Below are 19,243 nucleotides of genomic sequence, written 5' to 3' on the forward strand. Positions count from 1 at the left end.
GGGATAGGGCCGGGGTGAGACTGTTATCGGTGCAGGCTCGATGGGCTGACTGGCCTCCTTCTGCACGGTATGGATTCTATGATTTTGTTCACCTTTCACATCTGACCCCTCACCCTTCATAACTCGACCTGTCCTGGGAGTGTTTGATGGGGACAGTGTAGAGGGAGCTTTACTCTGTATCTAACCCCGTGCTGTACCTGCCCTGGGAGTGTTTGATGGGGACAGTGTAGAGGGAGCTTTACTCTGTATCTAACCCCGTGCTGTACCAGTCCTGGGAGTGTTTGATGGGGACAGTGTAGAGGGAGCTTTACTCTGTATCTAACCCCGTGCTGTACCTGTCCTGGGAGTGTTTGATGGGGACAGTGTAGAGGGAGCTTTACTCTGTATCTACCCCCGTGCTGTACCTGTCCTGGGAGTGTTTGATGGGGACAGTGTAGAGGGAGCTTTACTCTGTATCTAACCCCGTGCTGTACCTGTTCTGGGAGTGTTTGATGGGGGACAGCGTAGAGGGAGCTTTACTCTGTATCTAACCCCGTGCTGTACCTGTCCTGGGAGTGTTTGATGGGGACAGTGTAGAGGGAGCTTTACTCTGTATCTAACCCCGTGCTGTACCTGTCCTGGGAGTGTTTGATGGGGACAGTGTAGAGGGAGCTTTACTCTGTATCTAACCCCGTGCTGTACCTGTCCCGGGAGTGTTTGATGGGGGACAGTGTAGAGGGAGCTTTACTCTGTATCTAACCCCGTGCTGTACCTGTCCTGGGAGTGTTTGATGGGGACAGTGTAGAGGGAGCTTTACTCTGTATCTAACCCCGTGCTGTATCTGTCCTGGGAGTGTTTGATGGGGGACAGTGTAGAGGGAGCTTTACTCTGTATCTAACCCCGTGCTGTACCAGTCCTGGGAGTGTTTGATGGGGACAGTGTAGAGGGAGCTTTACTCTGTATCTAACCCCGTGCTGTACCTGTCCTGGGAGTGTTTGATGGGGGACAGTGTAGAGGGAGCTTTACTCTGTATCTAACCCCGTGCTGTACCTGTCCTGGGAGTGTTTGATGGGGGACAGTGTAGAGGGAGCTTTACTCTGTATCTAAACCCGTGCTGTACCTGTCCTGGGAGTGTTTGATGGGGACAGTGTAGAGGGAGATTTACTCTGTATCTAACCCCGTGCTGTACCTGTCCTGGGAGTGTTTGATGGGGGACAGTGTAGAGGGAGCTTTACTCTGTATCTAACCCCGTGCTGTACCTGTCCTGGGAGTGTTTGATGGGGACAGTGTAGAGGGAGCTTTACTCTGTATCTAACCCCGTGCTGTACCTGTCCTGGGAGTGTTTGATGGGGACAGTGTAGAGGGAGCTTTACTCTGTATCTAACCCCGTGCTGTACCTGTCCTGGGAGTGTTTGATGGGGACAGTGTAGAGGGAGCTTTACTCTGTATCTAACCCCGTGCTGTACCTGTCCTGGGAGTGTTTGATGGGGGACAGTGTAGAGGGAGCTTTACTCTGTATCTAACCCCGTGCTGTCCCTGTCCTGGGAGTATTTGATGGGGGACAGTGTAGAGGGAGTTTCACTCTGTATCTAACCCCGTGCTGTACCTGTCCTGGGAGTGTTTGATGGGGGACAGTGTAGAGGGAGCTTTACTCTGTATCTAACCCCGTGCTGTACCTGTCCTGGGAGTGTTTGATGGGGGACAGTGTAGAGGGAGCTTTACTCTGTATCTAACCCCGTGCTGTACCTGTCCTGGGAGTGTTTGATGGGGACAGTGTAGAGGGAGCTTTACTCTGTATCTAACCCCGTGCTGTACCTGTCCTGGGAGTGTTTGATGGGGGACAGTGTAGAGGGAGCTTTACTCTGTATCTAACCCCGTGCTGTACCTGTCCTGGGAGTGTTTGATGGGGGACAGTGTAGAGGGAGCTTTACTCTGTATCTAACCCCGTGCTGTCCCTGTCCTGGGAGTGTTTGATGGGGACAGTGTGAGTCACTCTGTAATACCTTGTTCTACTCCAGTCACAATTGAAGCAAAGTTATCATCAAGCAGAATCATGTCCGCCGCATTCTTGGCTGCGTCTGATCCTGCGATTCCCATGGCGATTCCGATATCCGCTTTCTTCAGCGCCGGGGAGTCATTTACTCCATCGCCAGTGACCGCAACGATGAAACCCTGTGAACGAGAGAGGGAACGAGAGCGGGGAAACCGAGAGAGAGAGCGAGAGAGGGAGCGGGGGGAATGAGAGAGGGAGCGGGGGAATGAGTGAGAGAGGGAACAAGAGAGGGAGCGGGGGAATGAGAGAGGGAGCGAGAGAGGGAGCGGGGAAACCGAGAGAGAGAGCGAGAGAGGGAGCGGGGGGGAATGAGAGAGGGAGCGGGGGAATGAGTGAGAGAGGGAACAAGAGAGGGAGCGGGGGAATGAGAGAGGGAGCGAGAGAGGGAGCGGGGAAACCGAGAGAGAGAGCGAGAGAGGGAGCGGGGGGGAATGAGAGAGGGAGCGGGGAATGAGTGAGAGAGGGAGCGGGGGAATGAGTGAGAGAGGGAATGAGAGAGGGAGCAAGAGAGGGAGCGGGGGGAACGAGAGAGGGAGCGAGAGAGGGAGCAGGGGGAACGAGAGAGAGAGCGGGGGAATGAGTGAGAGAGGGAGCGAGAGAGAGCGGGGGAACGAGAGAGGGAGTGGGGGGAACGAGAGAGAGCGGGGGAATGAATGAGAGAGGGAGCGATAGAGAGAGCAGGGGAATGAGTAAGAGAGGGAGCGAGAGAGGGTGCAGGGGGAGCGAGAGAAGGAGCGGGGGAATGAGTGAGACAGGGAGTGATAGAGGGAGCGGGGGTAGTGAAAGAGGGAGTAGAGGGAGCGAGAGAGGGAATGAGAGAGGGAGCGGGGGAATGAGCGAGAGGGGGAGCAAGAGAGGGAGCGAGAGAGGGGGTGAGAGAGGGAACATAGGGAGTGAGAGAGGGAACGAGAGAGAGAGAATGGGGGGAGTGAGGATTGGCGATAAAAGTTTAACCAACACCAGACAGTCCTGTACCTGATCCAACCCAGAGGGAGACCGAGCAACAACTGAGTGCCAGGCCTGGCTCGATCACAACTAAACCTCCCAACAACAACCGGCATTTCTGTAGCACCTTTAAGAGCTTTCCAGTGCTGGAGCCGAACAGCCAGTGTGTGAAGGGGAGAGCTGGAGCCCATCGTTTAACTCCTTATTAACGTCCGGAGCGGCAGATTACACACACCCGAACCCGAACCCGACAACCCCAATCTCTATCTGCTCCTGCTGATCAGAGCAGACATCAACCCTCTGTTATTGCCCCAGCTGTGAACAATAACACACCGTTTAAACTACAGTTAACACACAGCACCGTAAATCAGACTATATCGGAACAGCAGCCACAGGCAACCAAACACTCCGTCACAGGTGTCTGTTTTAAACAGTCTTAAAGAGAGAGAGAGTTACAGAGAGAGACACAGAGAGAGAGAGAGAGAGTTACAGAGAGAGTCACAGAGAGAGAGAGAGAGTTACAGAGAGAGAGAGTTACAGAGAGAGTCACAGAGAGAGAGAGAGAGAGAGTTACAGAGAGAGTCACAGAGAGAGAGAGTTACAGAGAGAGTCACAGAGAGAGAGAGAGAGTTACAGAGAGAGAGAGTTACAGAGAGAGTCACAGAGAGAGAGAGAGAGAGTTACAGAGAGAGTCACAGAGAGAGAGAGAGAGTTACAGAGAGAGAGAGTTACAGAGAGAGTCACAGAGAGAGAGAGAGAGAGTTACAGAGAGAGACACAGAGAGAGAGAGAGAGAGTTACAGAGAGAGTCACAGAGAAAGAGAGAGAGTTACAGAGAGAGAGAGTTACAGAGAGAGTCACAGAGAGAGAGAGAGAGAGTTACAGAGAGAGTCACAGAGAGAGAGAGAGAGAGAGAGTTACAGAGAGAGAGAGTTACAGAGAGAGTCACAGAGAGAGAGAGAGTTACAGAGAGAGTCACAGAGAGAGAGAGAGAGTTACAGAGAGAGAGAGTTACAGAGAGAGTCACAGAGAGAGAGAGAGAGTTACAGAGAGAGTCACAGAGAGAGAGAGAGAGTTACAGAGAGAGAGAGTTACAGAGAGAGTCACAGAGAGAGAGAGAGAGTTACAGAGAGAGACACAGAGAGAGAGAGAGAGTTACAGAGAGAGAGAGAGAGAGAGTTACAGAGAGAGACACAGAGAGAGAGAGAGAGAGAGTTACAGAGAGAGTCACAGAGAGAGAGAGAGAGTTACAGAGAGAGAGAGTTACAGAGAGAGTCAGAGAGAGAGAGAGAGAGTTACAGAGAGAGACACAGAGAGAGAGAGAGAGTTACAGAGAGAGACACAGAGAGAGAGAGACACACAGAGAGAGAGAGAGAGTTACAGAGAGAGAGAGAGAGAGTTACAGAGAGTTACAGAGAGAGACACAGAGAGAGGCACAGAGAGAGAGAGTTACAGAGAGAGAGAGAGAGAGTTACAGAGAGTTACAGAGAGAGGCACAGAGAGAGAGAGTTACAGAGAGAGACACAGAGAGAGAGAGAGAGACACAGAGAGAGAGAGAGTTACAGAGAGAGAGAGAGAGAGTTACAGAGAGTTACAGAGAGAGACACAGAGAGAGGCACAGAGAGAGAGAGTTACAGAGAGAGACACAGAGAGAGTTACAGAGAGAGTCACAGAAAGAGACACAGAGAGAGTTACAGAGAGAGTCACAGAGAGAGAGAGAGAGTTACAGAGAGAGACACAGAGAGAGAGAGAGTTACAGAGAGAGAGAGAGAGAGAGAGAGTTACAGAGAGTTACAGAGAGAGACACAGAGAGAGAGAGAGAGTTACAGAGAGAGACACAGAGAGACTGAGAGAGACAGAGAGAGTCACAGAGAGAGTCACAGAGAGTTACAGAGAGAGACACAGAGAGAGAGAGAGAGTTACAGAGAGAGACACAGAGAGAGTCACAGAGAGAGAGAGTTACAGAGAGAGACACGGAGAGAGAGAGTTACAGAGAGAGAGAGAGAGTTACAGAGAGAGTCACAGAGAGAGACACAGAGAGAGAGAGAGAGTTACAGAGAGAGACACAGAGAGACTGAGAGAGACAGAGAGAGTCACAGAGAGAGTCACAGAGAGTTACAGAGAGAGACACAGAGAGAGAGAGAGAGTTACAGAGAGAGACACAGAGAGAGTCACAGAGAGAGAGAGTTACAGAGAGAGTCTCAGAGAGAGACAGAGAGAGTCATAGAGAGAGTCGCAGAGAGAGAGTTACAGAGAGAGAGAGAGAGACACACAGAGAGAGACACAGAGAGAGTCACAGAGAGAGAGAGAGTTACAGAGAGAGACACAGAGAGAGAGAGACACACACAGAGACAGAGAGAGAGAGACAGAGAGAGTCACAGAGAGAGAGAGTTACAGAGAGAGACAGAGAGAGAGACACACACACACACACAGACACAGAGAGAGAGTCAGAGAGAGTGAGACAGAGAGAGAGTCACAGAGAGAGAGTTACAGAGAGAGAGAGAGAGTCACAGAGAGAGAGAGAGGGACAGAGAGAGAGAGAGAGACAGAGAGAGAAAGAGACAGAGGGAGACTTGGAGAGAGTGAATGAGACAGACAGAGAGAGAGAGAAACAGAGATTGGGGTTTGGGGGGGGAGAGAGACAGAAAGAGGGAGAGAGAGAGACAGAGACAGAGGGAGACTTGGAGAGAGAGAGTGAGATAGAAAAGGGATAGAGAGAGAGAGAGAGTTACAGAGACAGAAAGAGAGAGAGACAGAGGGAGACTTGGAGAGAGAGAGTGAGAGAGACAGAGAGAGGGATAGAGAGAGAGAGTTACAGAGAGAGAGAGAGACAGACAGACAGAGAGAGGGACAGAGAGAGACAGAGATTGGGACAGAGAGAGAGGGGGAGTAGAGACAGACGGAGTAGCGAGAGCGATTATATTGCCTGACGCAGTGTTGAAGTGGGGAAGGTCAGGGCAGGCGGGACACCTTGCCGGGGATCCCATGAGTGATTGCCCCCAGGCCTGATAGAGAATGAGCCGGAGTTGCGATGCTGCCCCCAGTTGAATATCCCACTCACTCACCAGTTTCTGGCAGCTCTCCACAATGATCAGTTTCTGTTGTGGTGAGGTACGGGCGAACACAATCTCAGGGTGCGAGCGTAACATATCCACCAATTCATCTGACGTCATGTCCTTCAGCTGACTGCCATTAATCACCGCAGCCCGGGCATCCCTACGGGGGAGAGATCGCAGCACAGTGACTGAGACACCTCCAAAACACCCCCACACCCTCATCCCACCAGGAGAAACCCCCCCCCCTCCCCGGGCCTGTTACACAGGAACAGGAGGAGGCCATTCAGCCCCTCGAGCCTGTTACACAGGAACAGGAGGAGGCCATTCAGCCCCTCGAGCCTGTTACACAGGAACAGGAGGAGGCCATTCAGCCCCTCGAGCCGGTTACACAGGAACAGGAGGAGGCCATTCAGCCCCTCCAGCCTGTTACACAGGAACAGGAGGAGGCCCCATTCAGCCCCTCGAGCCTGTTACACAGGAACAGGAGGAGCCCCATTCAGCCCCTCGCGCCTGTTACACAGGAACAGGAGGAGGCACCATTCAGCCCCTCGAGCCTGTTACACAGGAACAGGAGGAGGCCCCATTCAGCCCCTCGAGCCTGTTACACAGGAACAGGAGGAGGCCATTCAGCCCCTCGCGCCTGTTACACAGGAACAGGAGGAGGCCATTCAGCCCCTCGAGCCTGTTACACAGGAACAGGAGGAGGCCCCATTCAGCCCCTCGAGCCTGTTACACAGGAACAGGAGGAGGCCCCATTCAGCCCCTCACGCCTGTTACACAGGAACAGGAGGAGGCCATTCAGCCCCTCGCGCCTGTTACACAGGAACAGGAGGAGGCCATTCAGCCCCTCGAGCCTGTTACACAGGAACAGGAGGAGGCCCCATTCAGCCCCTCGCGCCTGTTACACAGGAACAGGAGGAGGCCATTCAGCCCCTCGCGCCTGTTACACAGGAACAGGAGGAGGCCATTCAGCCCCTCGAGCCTGTTACACAGGAACAGGAGGAGGCCCCATTCAGCCCCTCGCGCCTGTTACACAGGAACAGGAGGAGGCCCCATTCAGCCTCTCGCGCCTGTAGGCCATTCTATCAGCCGATACCTGATTTCTATCTCAACTCCATGAACTGCCCTTAGCTCCATAACCACTTAGTCCCCTCACACAACTCAACCCCCTGAGTCTGTCACTCGGAAAACAGGCTGATGTGTGTGTAACCAGCATGTGTAACCTCGGTTAGTAATGGGGGGGGTTCCGGTGTGGCTGACGGCGAGCCGGCGCTTACCGTCTGTCCACCTGCTCAACGGGAATCCTCTTGCGAGCTGCGATATCCTCCACGGTCTCACTGCCCTCGGAGATGATGCCCACACTGCCAGCAATAGCCTTGGCAGTGATGGGATGGTCACCAGTCACCATAATCACCTGCACACACAGCGACAAGGCTTATCACCCCCGGGTATCTGTTACTCTATATATAAATCCCCCGAACCCCTCGATTAGATTCCAGTCTGTAACTCACTCCCGGGTATCTGTTATTCTATATATAAACCACCCCGAGCCCCTCGATTAGATTCCAGTCTGTAACTCACTCCCGGGTATCTGTTACTCTATATATAAACCATCCCGAACCCCTCGATTAGATTCCAGTCTGTAACTCACTCCCGGGTATCTGTTATTCTATATATAAATCACCCCGAACCCCTCGATTAGATTCCAGTCTGTAACTCACTCCCGGGTATCTGTTACTCTATATATAAACCATCCCGAACCCCTCGATGAGATTCCAGTCTGTAACTCACTCCCGGGTATCTGTTACTCTATATATAAACCATCCCGAACCCCTCGATTAGATTCCAGTCTGTAACTCACTCCCGGGTATCTGTTATTCTATATATAAACCATCCCGAACCCCTCGATTAGATTCCAGTCCGTAACTCACTCCCGGGTATCTGTTACTCTATATATAAATCCCCCGAACCCCTCGATTAGATTCCAGTCTGTAACTCACTCCCGGGTATCTGTTATTCTATATATAAATCACCCCGAACCCCTCGATTAGATTCCAGTCTGTAACTCACTCCCGGGTATCTGTTATTCTATATATAAACCACCCCGAACCCCTCGATTAGATTCCAGTCTGTAACTCACTCCCGGGTATCTGTTATTCTATATATAAACCACCCCGAACCCCTCGATTAGATTCCAGTCTGTAACTCACTCCCGGGTATCTGTTACTCTATATATAAACCCCCCCGAACCCCTCGGTTAGATTCCAGTCTGTAACTCACCCCCGGGTATCTGTTATTCTATATATAAACCCCCCCGAACCCCTCGATTAGTTTCCAGTCTGTAACTCACTCCCGGGTATCTGTTATTCTATATATAAACCCCCCCGAACCCCTCGGTTAGATTCCAGTCTGTAACTCACCCCCGGGTATCTGTTATTCTATATATAAACCCCCCCGAACCCCTCGATTAGTTTCCAGTCTGTAACTCACCCCCGGGTATCTGTTATTCTATATATAAACCCCCCCGAACCCCTCGATTAGATTCCAGTCTGTAACTCACTCCCGGGTATCTGTTACTCTATATATAAATCCCCCCGAACCCCTCAATTAGATTCCAGTCTGTAACTCACTCCCGGGTATCTGTTATTCTATATATAAACCCCCCCGAACCCCTCGATTAGATTCCAATCTGTAACTCCCTCCCGGGTATCTGTTATTCTATATATAAACCACCCCGAACCCCTCGATTAGATTCCAGTCTGTAACTCACTCCCGGGTATCTGTTATTCTATATATAAACCCCCCCGAACCCCTCGATTAGATTCCAGTCTGTAACTCACTCCCGGGTATCTGTTATTCTATATATAAACCACCCTGAACCCCTGGATTAGATTCCAGTCTGTAACTCACTCCCGGGTATCTGTTATTCTCTATCTCAATCCCCCCGAACCCCTCGATTAGATTCCAGTCTGTAACTCACTCCCGGGTATCTGTTATTCTCTATCTCAATCCCCCCGAACCCCTGGATGAGATTCCAGTTCGCCACACTGGCTGCACCTACCCTGATACCTGCCGTCCTACATTTAACCACAGCGTCTGGTACAGTTGCTCGGGGAGGATCGATCATCGAGATCAGTCCGTCAAAACACAGTCCACTGGTGGGGAAATTCAGCTCTTCTGTATCAAAGTTAAATCCACGTGGAAATTCCTTCTCCGTCAGGAACATGTGGCAGAATCCTGGGTACAAGAGGCACTTGTTACATTAAAGCTTAGATCAACGGGAGACCCTAACACAGTTCTGGTGTCATCCAGGCCTCCTCCCTTTGATTTGATTTATTATTGTCACGTGTATTAACATACAGTGAAAAGTATTGTTTCCTGCGCGCTATACAGACAAAGCATACCGTTCATAGAGAAGGAAAGGACAGAGTGCAGAATGTAGTGTTACAGTCATAACTAGGGTGTAGAGAAAGATCAACTTAATGCGAGGTCGGTCCATTCAAAAGTCTGACAGCAGCAGGGAAGAAGCTGTTCTTGAGTCGGTTGGTACGTGACCTCAGACTTGTATCTTTTTCCCGATGGAAGAAGGTGGAAGAGAGAATGTCCGGGGTGCGTGGGGTCCTGAATTATGCCGGCTGCTTTTCCCGAGGCAGCGGGAAGTGTAGACAGAGTCAGGGATGGGAGGCTGGTTTGCGTGATGGATTCTTGGTCATCAGTAGATTCTTAATTCCAGATTTTTTTTATTGAATTCAAATCCCACCATCTGCCGCAGCGGGGATTCGAACCTGGGTCCCCAGAACATTATCTGAGTTTCTGGATTAATAGTTGGCGATAATACCACTGGGCCATCGCCTCCCCATCTCTATCTCTCTCGCTCTCTCTGCCTCTCTCTCTCTGTCTCTCTCTCTGTCTCTCTATCTCTCTCGCTCTCTCTGCCTCTCTCTCTCTGTCTCTCTATCTCTCTCGCTCTCTCTGCCTCTCTCTCTGTCTCTCTATCTCTCTCGCTCTCTCTGCCTCTCTCTCTCTGTCTCTCTATCTCTCTCGCTCTCTCTGCCTCTCTCTCTGTCTCTCTATCTCTCTCGCTCTCTCTGCCTCTCTCTCTCTGTCTCTCTATCTCTCTCGCTCTCTCTGCCTCTCTCTCTCTGTCTCTCTCTCTGTCTCTCTATCTCTCTCTCTGCCTCTCTCTCTCTGTCTCTCTCTCTGTCTCTCTATCTCTCTCGCTCTCTCTGCCTCTCTCTCTCTCAGAATCTCTCTCTCTCTCTGTCTCTCTCTCTCTCAGAATCTCTCTCTCTCTCTCTCTCTCAGTCTCTCTCTCTCTCAGTCTCAGTCTCTCTCTCTCTCTCAGTCTCAGTCTCTCTCTCTCTCGCTCAGTCTCTCTGTCTGCCTCTCTCTCTGTCTGCCTCTCTCTGTCTGCCTCTCTCTCTGTCTGCCTCTCTCTGTCTGCCTTCTCTCTCTGTCTGCCTCTCTCTGTCTGCCTTCTCTCTCTGTCTGCCTCTCTCTGTCTGCCTTCTCTCTCTGTCTGCCTCTCTCTGTCTGCCTCTCTCTCTGTCTGCCTCTCTCTGTCTGCCTCTCTCTATCTGCCTCTCTCTGTCTGCCTCTCTCTCTGTCTGCCTCTCTCTGTCTGCCTTCTCTCTCTGTCTGCCTCTCTCTGTCTGCCCCTCTCTCTGTCTGCCTCTCTCTGTCTGCCTCTCTCTGTCTGCCTCTCTCTGTCTGCCCCTCTCTCTGTCTGCCTCTCTCTGTCTGCCTCTCTCTGTCTGCCTCTCTCTCTGTCTGCCTTCTCTCTCTGTCTGCCTCTCTCTGTCTGCCTCTCTCTCTGTCTGCCTGTCTCTGTCTGCCTCTCTCTGTCTGTCTCTCTCTCTGTCTGCCTGTCTCTGTCTGCCTCTCTCTGTCTGTCTCTCTCTGTCTGCCTCTCTCTGTCTGCCCCTCACTCTGTCTGCCTCTCTCTGTCTGCCTCTCTCTGTCTGCCTCTCTCTCTGTCTGCCTTCTCTCTCTGTCTGCCCCTCTCTCTGTCTGCCTCTCTCTGTCTGCCCCTCACTCTGTCTGCCTCTCTCTGTCTGCCTCTCTCTCTGTCTGCCTCTCTCTGTCTGCCTCTCTCTCTGTCTGCCTTCTCTCTCTGTCTGCCCCTCACTCTGTCTGCCTCTCTCTGTCTGCCTCTCTCTGTCTGCCTCTCTCTCTGTCTGCCTTCTCTCTCTGTCTGCCCCTCTCTCTGTCTGCCTCTCTCTCTGTCTGCCTGTCTCTGTCTGCCTCTCTCTGTCTGCCCCTCTCTCTGTCTGCCCCTCTCTCTGTCTGCCTCTCTCTCTGTCTGCCTGTCTCTCTGTCTGCCTGTCTCTCTGTCTGCCTGTCTCTCTGTCTGCCTGTCTCTCTGTCTGCCTGTCTCTGTCTGCCTCTCTCTGTCTGCCCCTCTCTGTCTGCCCCTCTCTGTCTGCCCCTCTCTCTGTCTGCCTCTCTCTGTCTGCCCCTCTCTCTGTCTGCCCCTCTCTCTGTCTGCCTCTCTCTCTGTCTGCCTGTCTCTCTGTCTGCCTGTCTCTCTGTCTGCCTGTCTCTCTGTCTGCCTCACTCTCTGTCTGCCTGTCTCTCTGTCTGCCTGTCTCTCTGTCTGCCTGTCTCTCTGTCTGCCTGTCTCTCTGTCTGCCCGTCTCTCTGTCTGCCCGTCTCTCTGTCTGCCCCTCTCTCTGTCTGCCTGTCTCTCTGTCTGCCTGTCTCTCTGTCTGCCTGTCTCTCTGTCTGCCTCTCTCTCTGTCTGCCCCTCTCTCTGTCTGCCCCTCTCTCTGTCTGCCTCTCTCTCTGTCTGCCTGTCTCTCTGTCTGCCTGTCTCTCTGTCTGCCTGTCTCTCTGTCTGCCTCACTCTCTGTCTGCCTGTCTCTCTGTCTGCCTGTCTCTCTGTCTGCCTGTCTCTCTGTCTGCCTGTCTCTCTGTCTGCCCGTCTCTCTGTCTGCCCGTCTCTCTGTCTGCCCCTCTCTCTGTCTGCCTGTCTCTCTGTCTGCCTGTCTCTCTGTCTGCCTGTCTCTCTGTCTGCCTCTCTCTCTGTCTGCCCCTCTCTCTGTCTGCCCCTCTCTCTGTCTGCCTGTCTCTCTGTCTGCCTGTCTCTCTGTCTGCCTGTCTCTCTGTCTGCCTCTCTCTCTGTCTGCCCCTCTCTCTGTCTGCCTGTCTCTCTGTCTGCCTGTCTCTCTGTCTGCCCCTCTCTCTGTCTGCCTGTCTCTCTGTCTGCCTCTCTCTCTATCACACTCTTCTCCTTTCAGACGCTCCTTAAGACCGACCTCTTTGACCGAGTGTTCCGGCTGTGTCTGAGGTTTTCTGATCTGATTCAGAGGCACAGATTGTGTTGTGAGTGTCCCTCCTGTGCAGGGACTGGGGATGTTTGAGGAGGTGAAGGGTGCGATACAGATGTATGTTGTAGTATTTACCCAACACCCTCTCTCCGAGTCCTCCCAGGTCCATGTACGCTGTCTGGAAGGCTTCCTTCCACTGCTCGTCCAATGGTAGTTCCTGTCCTTTGATCATAATGGTGGCGCTGCGTTCCAGAATCCGTTCCGGAGCTCCTTTCATCACCAACAGATAACGGAGATCCAGTGGGTCCTCCATCTCGTGGATCGAGAGCTGCCAGAGTCACAGAGAATCACCTCCAGTTACAGCCAGCTCCAACACACAAGCAGGCCATTCGGGCCGTCTGCTCCCTGCTGCTGTCCCTGCCCCACACCAGACTCTTCCCCCACCCCCTACATCTCCTCCCCCATGTGTTTATCCAACTTCCCCGCTTAAAAACATCGATACTATTCACCTCAACCACTCCCCTTGGGAACGAGTCCCACATTCTCCCCCACTCCCCGTGGGAGCGAGTCCCACATTCTCCCCCACTCCCCGTGGGAACGAGTCCCACATTCTCCCCCACTCCCCGTGGGAGCGAGTCCCACATTCTCCCCACTCCCCGTGGGAGCGAGTCCCACATTCTCCCCCACTCCCCGTGGGAGCGAGTCCCACATTCTCCCCCACTCCCCGTGGGAGCGAGTCCCACATTCTCCCCACTCCCCGTGGGAGCGAGTCCCACATTCTCCCCACTCCCCGTGGGAGCGTGTTCCACACTCTCCCACTCTCTGAGTCAAGAATTTCTCCTGAAGTCCCCATTGGGTTTGAAAGCAAATCCTGCCCAGACTCGAGTCTAACTCCCTGTCTGACCTCACTGACCTCTGTCTGAACTTACTGAACTTTTGCTGAAAACTCTTTGGCCCCTCACCTCACTCGCCTCACCGACCCCGGGTCTGACCCCGAGTCTGACCTTACCGACCCCACCGACCCCGAGTCTGACCCCACTGAGCCCAAGTCTGACCCTGACCCCGGTCTTACCCAGAGTCTGACCCCACTGACCCCGAGTCTGACCCTGAGTCTGACCCTGAGTTTGACCCCGAGTCTTACCCAGAGTCTGACCTCACTGACCCCGAGTCTGACCCTGAGTCTGACCCTGAGTTTGACCCCGAGTCTGACCCCGAGTCTGACCTCACTGACCCCGAGCCTGACCCCGAGTCTGACCTCACTGACCCCGAGTCTGACCCCAAGTCTGACCCTGAGTCTGACCCCGAGTCTGACCTCACTGACCCTGAGTCTGACCCCGAGTCTGACCCTGAGTCTGACCCTGAGTCTGACCCCACTGACCCCGCGTACAAACTCACTGACCCCTAGTCTGACCTCACTGATGCCTGGGTCAGACCATCGCCCTCGTGGCAGGCCCCAACCCTCCCTCGGGTGTTAACTCCCTCCGCAATGCGCCCCCTCCAGCTGCAGCCCCGCCCCTCCTGCCCTCCTGCCCCACCTACCGAGCCGTAGCCCCACCTCTGACCCCTCACGTCCCCTCCCAGCCCCGCCCCCTTGTCCCCACCGGCCCCGTCCCGGCCCCGCCCAGTCACCTCCTCCCACCCCCGTCCCACTCCCGCCGCTCCCTCCCACCCCCGCCCCCTCCCAGCCCTGCCCCCTTGCCCCCTCCTGCCCCCCCCAGCCCCGCCCAGTCACCTCCTCCCACCCCCGCCCCCTCCCCCTCCCACCCGCGCCCCCTCCCACCTCGCCCCCTCCCAGCCCCGCTCCTGCCGCCCCCTCACCTGGAACTTGTTGGTGGAGTTGAATGGAATTTCACAAATCTTCTTGAAGCGGTGACGATAATCCATGACATTTCCGATGGTGAGCTCGGTAAACTTTAACAAGGCTGTCTCAGAGGCATCTCCAATCACCTCCCTCTGCAATGGGAAAGAGCGAGGGATCAGAATCCAGCCACACTCCCCCAGCCTCATGAACTCCCCCCACTCGTACATCCTTCCACTCCGCAGCGGAACCAGAGAGCGGGAACATTGTACCTCCCCAACCTCTCACACAGGGCAGCAGGCATGACCCAGATCATCGAGAACTGCCCCCCTCCCCCCGCAGGCCATTCCTCCACTCACTCCACTGCACAATACTGTACTCACTGACTTCATCTTCGACTGGGGGGGGAGACAGAGCCTCTCGGGAAGAAATATCATTGGGGGGAGGGCCCGTTTCATGAATACAATCCGAGTTTGACAGCGGACAGGACCTGGATCCTCCAGTGAACCTTCAGGCATGTCAATTCGAACATGTCTCACACACGGGTCCTTGGTGCCAATTCACGCCCCCTCCCCAGACACCCCCCGGGGGGTGCCTCATACACTCCATTCCAACCCAACACCAACTCATTCCTCGTCCTTGCCCAATCACCCTGTATATCAGCAATGAGGGGAGCCGATGGCCCAGTGGTATTATCGCCAGACTATTAATCCAGAAACCCATGTTCTGGGGACCCGGGTTCGAATCCCGTCACGGCAGATGGTGGAATTTGAATTCAATAAAAAAATATCTGGAATTAAGAATCTACTGATGACCATGAAACCGTTGTCGATTGTCAGAAAAACCCATCTGGTTCCCTTTAGGGAAGGAAATCTGCCGTCCTGACCCGGTCTGGCCTACACGTGACTCCAGAACCACAGCAATGTGGTTGACTCTCAACTGCCCTCGAAGGGCAACGAGGGATGGGCAATAAATGCTGCCCAGCCAGCGACGCCCATGTCCCAGGAATTAATGAAAAAAAGGAGCCATGTGTGCAACTGTCGAGGAAAAACCAACACTTGCTCCACAAACCAATTAAAGCATTTGAAAGCGATTAAATCATTGAAGGATCATGTAACAAAAGCATCAGTCACAGCATGCCTACTGATCTGTCCAAATCCACACCAAGCCATTGACAAATGTGACGATACTGTGCCTTTAAGAAATGTAATAGGGTCACGTTTCTTGTGCAGGGTTTGTTTTAACAGTTTGTTTTATTATCGGTGCCGGTTTGTCTGCATCCGGCAGCCCCTGTCGTTACTGCAGCAGCATCATTGATCCTAATATCTGGGAAGTCCGTTTTAATCCGGACTAACGCAGTGTTGGTATTTTAGTGCTTTCCCCCGGGGTTTTTCCAAGTGGGGTTTGATTCGGGTTTTGACAGGCTCAGTCATGTGACTGGACGCGACTAGGCGCACAGAGAGGGGAGTGCCCCGTGAGTTTTGTATTGTCTAAAGTTAAGACAGTACCGGTCATCTCGATTTACCCCACAACAACGGTCAGCTGTATCACCCGAATTCTAAAATCAAATAAAGTTGGGGTCCAGACTAACATCAGAAAATCTCTTGGAGTTTCTGAGCTGGTCCCTAACAGCAAAGCAATCGCAGAACGAACAACTTATTACAACCACTTAAAGATGTCAATCAAGCGAAATCAATATCTATGATGAGAGGCCGCTCTCTCCCTCTCCCCAGCATTTAACCTGTTCAAGGGGGACACAAGCCATCGAGCGATGTTGAGAGGAGTGGGAGACGAACGGAAAACTGGAGACAGGCAGCAGTGGATGGATCATGGGGATTCGGGGAATACTGGGTGGGAGGAGGTGGAGGAGACATGGGGGGATTGGTGGGAATGGAGAGAGAGAGAGAGAGGCCACGCCCAACTTGAACCACAAACAAACTCTGGAACCAGCCGGACTCCCGCTGTGTCCTCAGGGCCGCGGGTGTGTCGTTCCCGGACCGCTCCTCCCGGAAGCACCCATGTCCTTACCTTCGGAATGGGGATGCCGTCCTGGTTCGGTTTGAACATTGCACGGTTACACAGCGTAGCCACACGAGCCACAGCTCGCCACGTTTCCGACGCCTGGTCAAAACTCTGGCCTAAAAACATTATTAAAAACTTAATTATACCCTTCCGCCAATCCAACACACTCCCTCAGTACTGACCCTCTGACAGTGCGGCACTCCCTCAGCACTGACCCTCTGACAGTGCGGCACTCCCTCAGCACTGACCCTCTGACAGTGCGGCACTCCCTCAGCACTGACCCTCTGACAGTGCGGCACTCCCTCACTGACCCTCTGACAGTGCGGCACTCCCTCAGCACTGACCCTCTGACAGTGCGGCACTCCCTCAGCACTGACCCTCTGACAGTGCGGCACTCCCTCAGTACTGACCCTCTGACATTGCGGCACTCCCTCAGCACTGACCCTCTGACAGTGCGGCACTCCCTCAGTACTGACCCTCTGACAGTGCGGCACTCCCTCAGTACTGTCCCTCTGACAGTGCGGCACTCCCTCAGCACTGACCCTCTGACAGTGCGGCACTCCCTCAGTACTGACCCTCTGACAGTGCGGCACTCCCTCAGTACTGTCCCTCTGACAGTGCGGCACTCCCTCAGCACTGACCCTCTGACAGTGCGGCCCTCCCTCAGCACTGACTCTCAAATCCACATTGTCTAATTGTGAGAGAAAGTGAGTGTGAAACCCAACCCACCCTGAGGTCTCTCTGTCAGGGACTCCCCTGTTACAGAGGGAGTCTCTCTGTCAGGGACTCCCCTGTTACAGAGGGAGTCTCTCTGTCAGGGACTCCCCTGTTACAGCGGGAGTCTCTCTGTCAGGGACTCCTGTTACAGAGGGAGTCTCTCTGTCAGGGACTCCTGTTACAGAGGGACTCTCTCTGTCAGGGACTCCCCTGTTACAGAGGGACTCTCTCTGTCAGGGACTCCTGTTACAGAGGGACTCTCTCTGTCAGGGACTCCTGTTACAGAGGGACTCTCTCTGTCAGGGACTCCTGTTACAGAGGGACTCTCTCTGTCAGGGACTCCTGTTACAGAGGGACTCTCTCTGTCAGGGACTCCTGTTCCAGAGGGACTCTCTCTGTCAGGGACTCCTGTTACAGAGGGACTCTCTCTGTCAGGGACTCCTGTTACAGAGGGACTCTCTCTCTGTCAGGGACTCCTGTTACAGAAGGACTCTCTCTGTCAGGGACTCCTGTTACAGAAGGACTCTCTCTGTCAGGGACACATGTTCCAGAGGGACTCTCTCTGTCAGGGATTCCCCTGTTCCAGAGGGACTCTCTCTGTCAGGGACACATGTTCCAGAGGGACTCTCTCTGTCAGGGACTCCTGTTACAGAGGGACTCTCTCTGTCAGGGACTCCCCTGTTACAGAGGGAGTCTCTCTGTCAGGGACTCCTGTTACAGAGGGACTCTCTCTGTCAGGGACTCCTGTTACAGAGGGACTCTCTCTGTCAGGGACTCCTGTTACAGAGGGACTCTCTCTGTCAGGGACTCCTGTTACAGAGGGAGTCTCTCTGTCAGGGACTCCTGTTACAGAGGGACTCTCTCTGTCATGGACTCCTGTTACAGAGGGAGTCTCTCTGTCAGGGATTCCCCTGTTACAGAGGGACTCTCTCTGTCAGGGACACCTGTTCCAGAGGGACTCTCTCTGTCAGGGACTCCTGTTACAGAGGGAGTCTCTCTGTCAGGGACTCCTGTTACAGAGGGACTCTCTCTGTCAGGGACTCCCCTGTTACAGAGGGACTCTCTCTGTCAGGGACTCCTGTTACAGAAGGACTCTCTCTGTCAGGGACTCCTGTTACAGAGGGAGTCTCTCTGTCAGGGATTCCCCTGTTACAGAGGGACTCTCTCTGTCAGGGACTCCTGTTACAGAGGGAGTCTCTCTGTCAGGGACTCCCCTGTTACAGAGGGAGTCTCTCGGTCAGGTATCCTGTGGTGGGGAGTGGTCTCTCTACACATTGTTGGTGCCTCACCTGACTGGTCCTCCGTGGTGTCTGCTGAGTGGATCTGATTGTCGAACCAGAGATGGGAGACGGTCATACGGTTCTGGGTCAGGGTGCCTGTCTTATCGGAACAGATTACAGAAGTCGATCCCAAAGTCTCCACAGCCTCCAGGTTCTTAACCACACAATTCTTCCGTGCTAAACGCTTTGCAGTTAGCGAAAGGCAAACCTGTGTGGAAACGGGGTTAGAGTAAATATCCCTCCACACTGTCCCCCATCAAACACTCCCAGGACAGGTCCAGCACGGGGTTAGATACAGAGTAAAGCTCCCTCTACACTGTCCCCCATCAAACACTCCCAGGACAGGTACAGCACAGGTTAGATACAGAGTAAAGCTCCCTCTACACTGCCCCCATCAAACACTCCCAGGACAGGTACAGCACGGGGTTAGATACAGAGTAAAGCTCCCTCTACACTGTCCCCATCAAACACTCCCAGGACAGGTACAGCACAGGTTAGATACAGAGTAAAGCTCCCTCTGCACTGTCCCCCATCAAACACTCCCAGGACAGGTCCAGCACGGGGTTAGATACAGAGTAAAGCTCCCTCTGCACTGTCCCCCATCAAACACTCCCAGGACAGGTCCAGCACGGGGTTAGATACAGAGTAAAGCTCCCTCTACACTGTCCCCCATCAAACACTCCCAGGACAGGTACAGCACGGGGTTAGATACAGAGTAAATATCCCTCTACACTGTCTCCCATCAAACACTCCCAGGACAGGTACAGCACGGGGTTAGATACAGAGTAAAGCTCCCTCTACACTGTCCCCATCAAACACTCCCGGGACAGGTCCAGCACGGGGTTAGATACAGAGTAAATATCCCTCCACACTGTCTCCCATCAAACACTCCCAGAACAGGTACAGCACGGGGTTAGATACAGAGTAAAGCTCCCTCTACACTGTCCCCCATCAAACACTCCCAGGACAGGTACAGCACGGGGTTAGATACAGAGTAAAGCTCCCTCTACACTGTCCCCATCAAACACTCCCGGGACAGGTACAGCACGGGGTTAGATACAGAGTAAAGCTCCCTCTACACTGTCCCCATCAAACACTCCCAGGACAGGTACAGCACGGGGTTCG

General features: G+C 53.5%; 1 protein-coding gene across 1 annotated transcript in view; it reads right to left on the reverse strand.

Annotated features, from left to right (window-relative positions):
- LOC144489926 (potassium-transporting ATPase alpha chain 1) overlaps positions 1 to 19,243 on the reverse strand; it is a 36,977-nt gene that overhangs the window by 16,452 nt on the left and 1,282 nt on the right. Inside the window, exons 2-9 of the mRNA XM_078207748.1 lie at positions 18,128 to 18,326; positions 16,128 to 16,237; positions 14,120 to 14,254; positions 12,437 to 12,629; positions 9,094 to 9,269; positions 7,310 to 7,446; positions 6,042 to 6,192; positions 1,983 to 2,151 (exon numbers count right to left, since the gene is read on the reverse strand). Coding sequence (XP_078063874.1) covers positions 1,983 to 2,151; positions 6,042 to 6,192; positions 7,310 to 7,446; positions 9,094 to 9,269; positions 12,437 to 12,629; positions 14,120 to 14,254; positions 16,128 to 16,237; positions 18,128 to 18,326 — 1,270 coding nt within the window. The remainder of the gene's footprint in view (positions 1 to 1,982; positions 2,152 to 6,041; positions 6,193 to 7,309; positions 7,447 to 9,093; positions 9,270 to 12,436; positions 12,630 to 14,119; positions 14,255 to 16,127; positions 16,238 to 18,127; positions 18,327 to 19,243) is intronic.

This window comes from Mustelus asterias, unplaced genomic scaffold (genome assembly GCF_964213995.1).
Source record: "Mustelus asterias unplaced genomic scaffold, sMusAst1.hap1.1 HAP1_SCAFFOLD_2679, whole genome shotgun sequence".
Classification (NCBI taxonomy): Eukaryota; Metazoa; Chordata; class Chondrichthyes; order Carcharhiniformes; family Triakidae; genus Mustelus; species Mustelus asterias.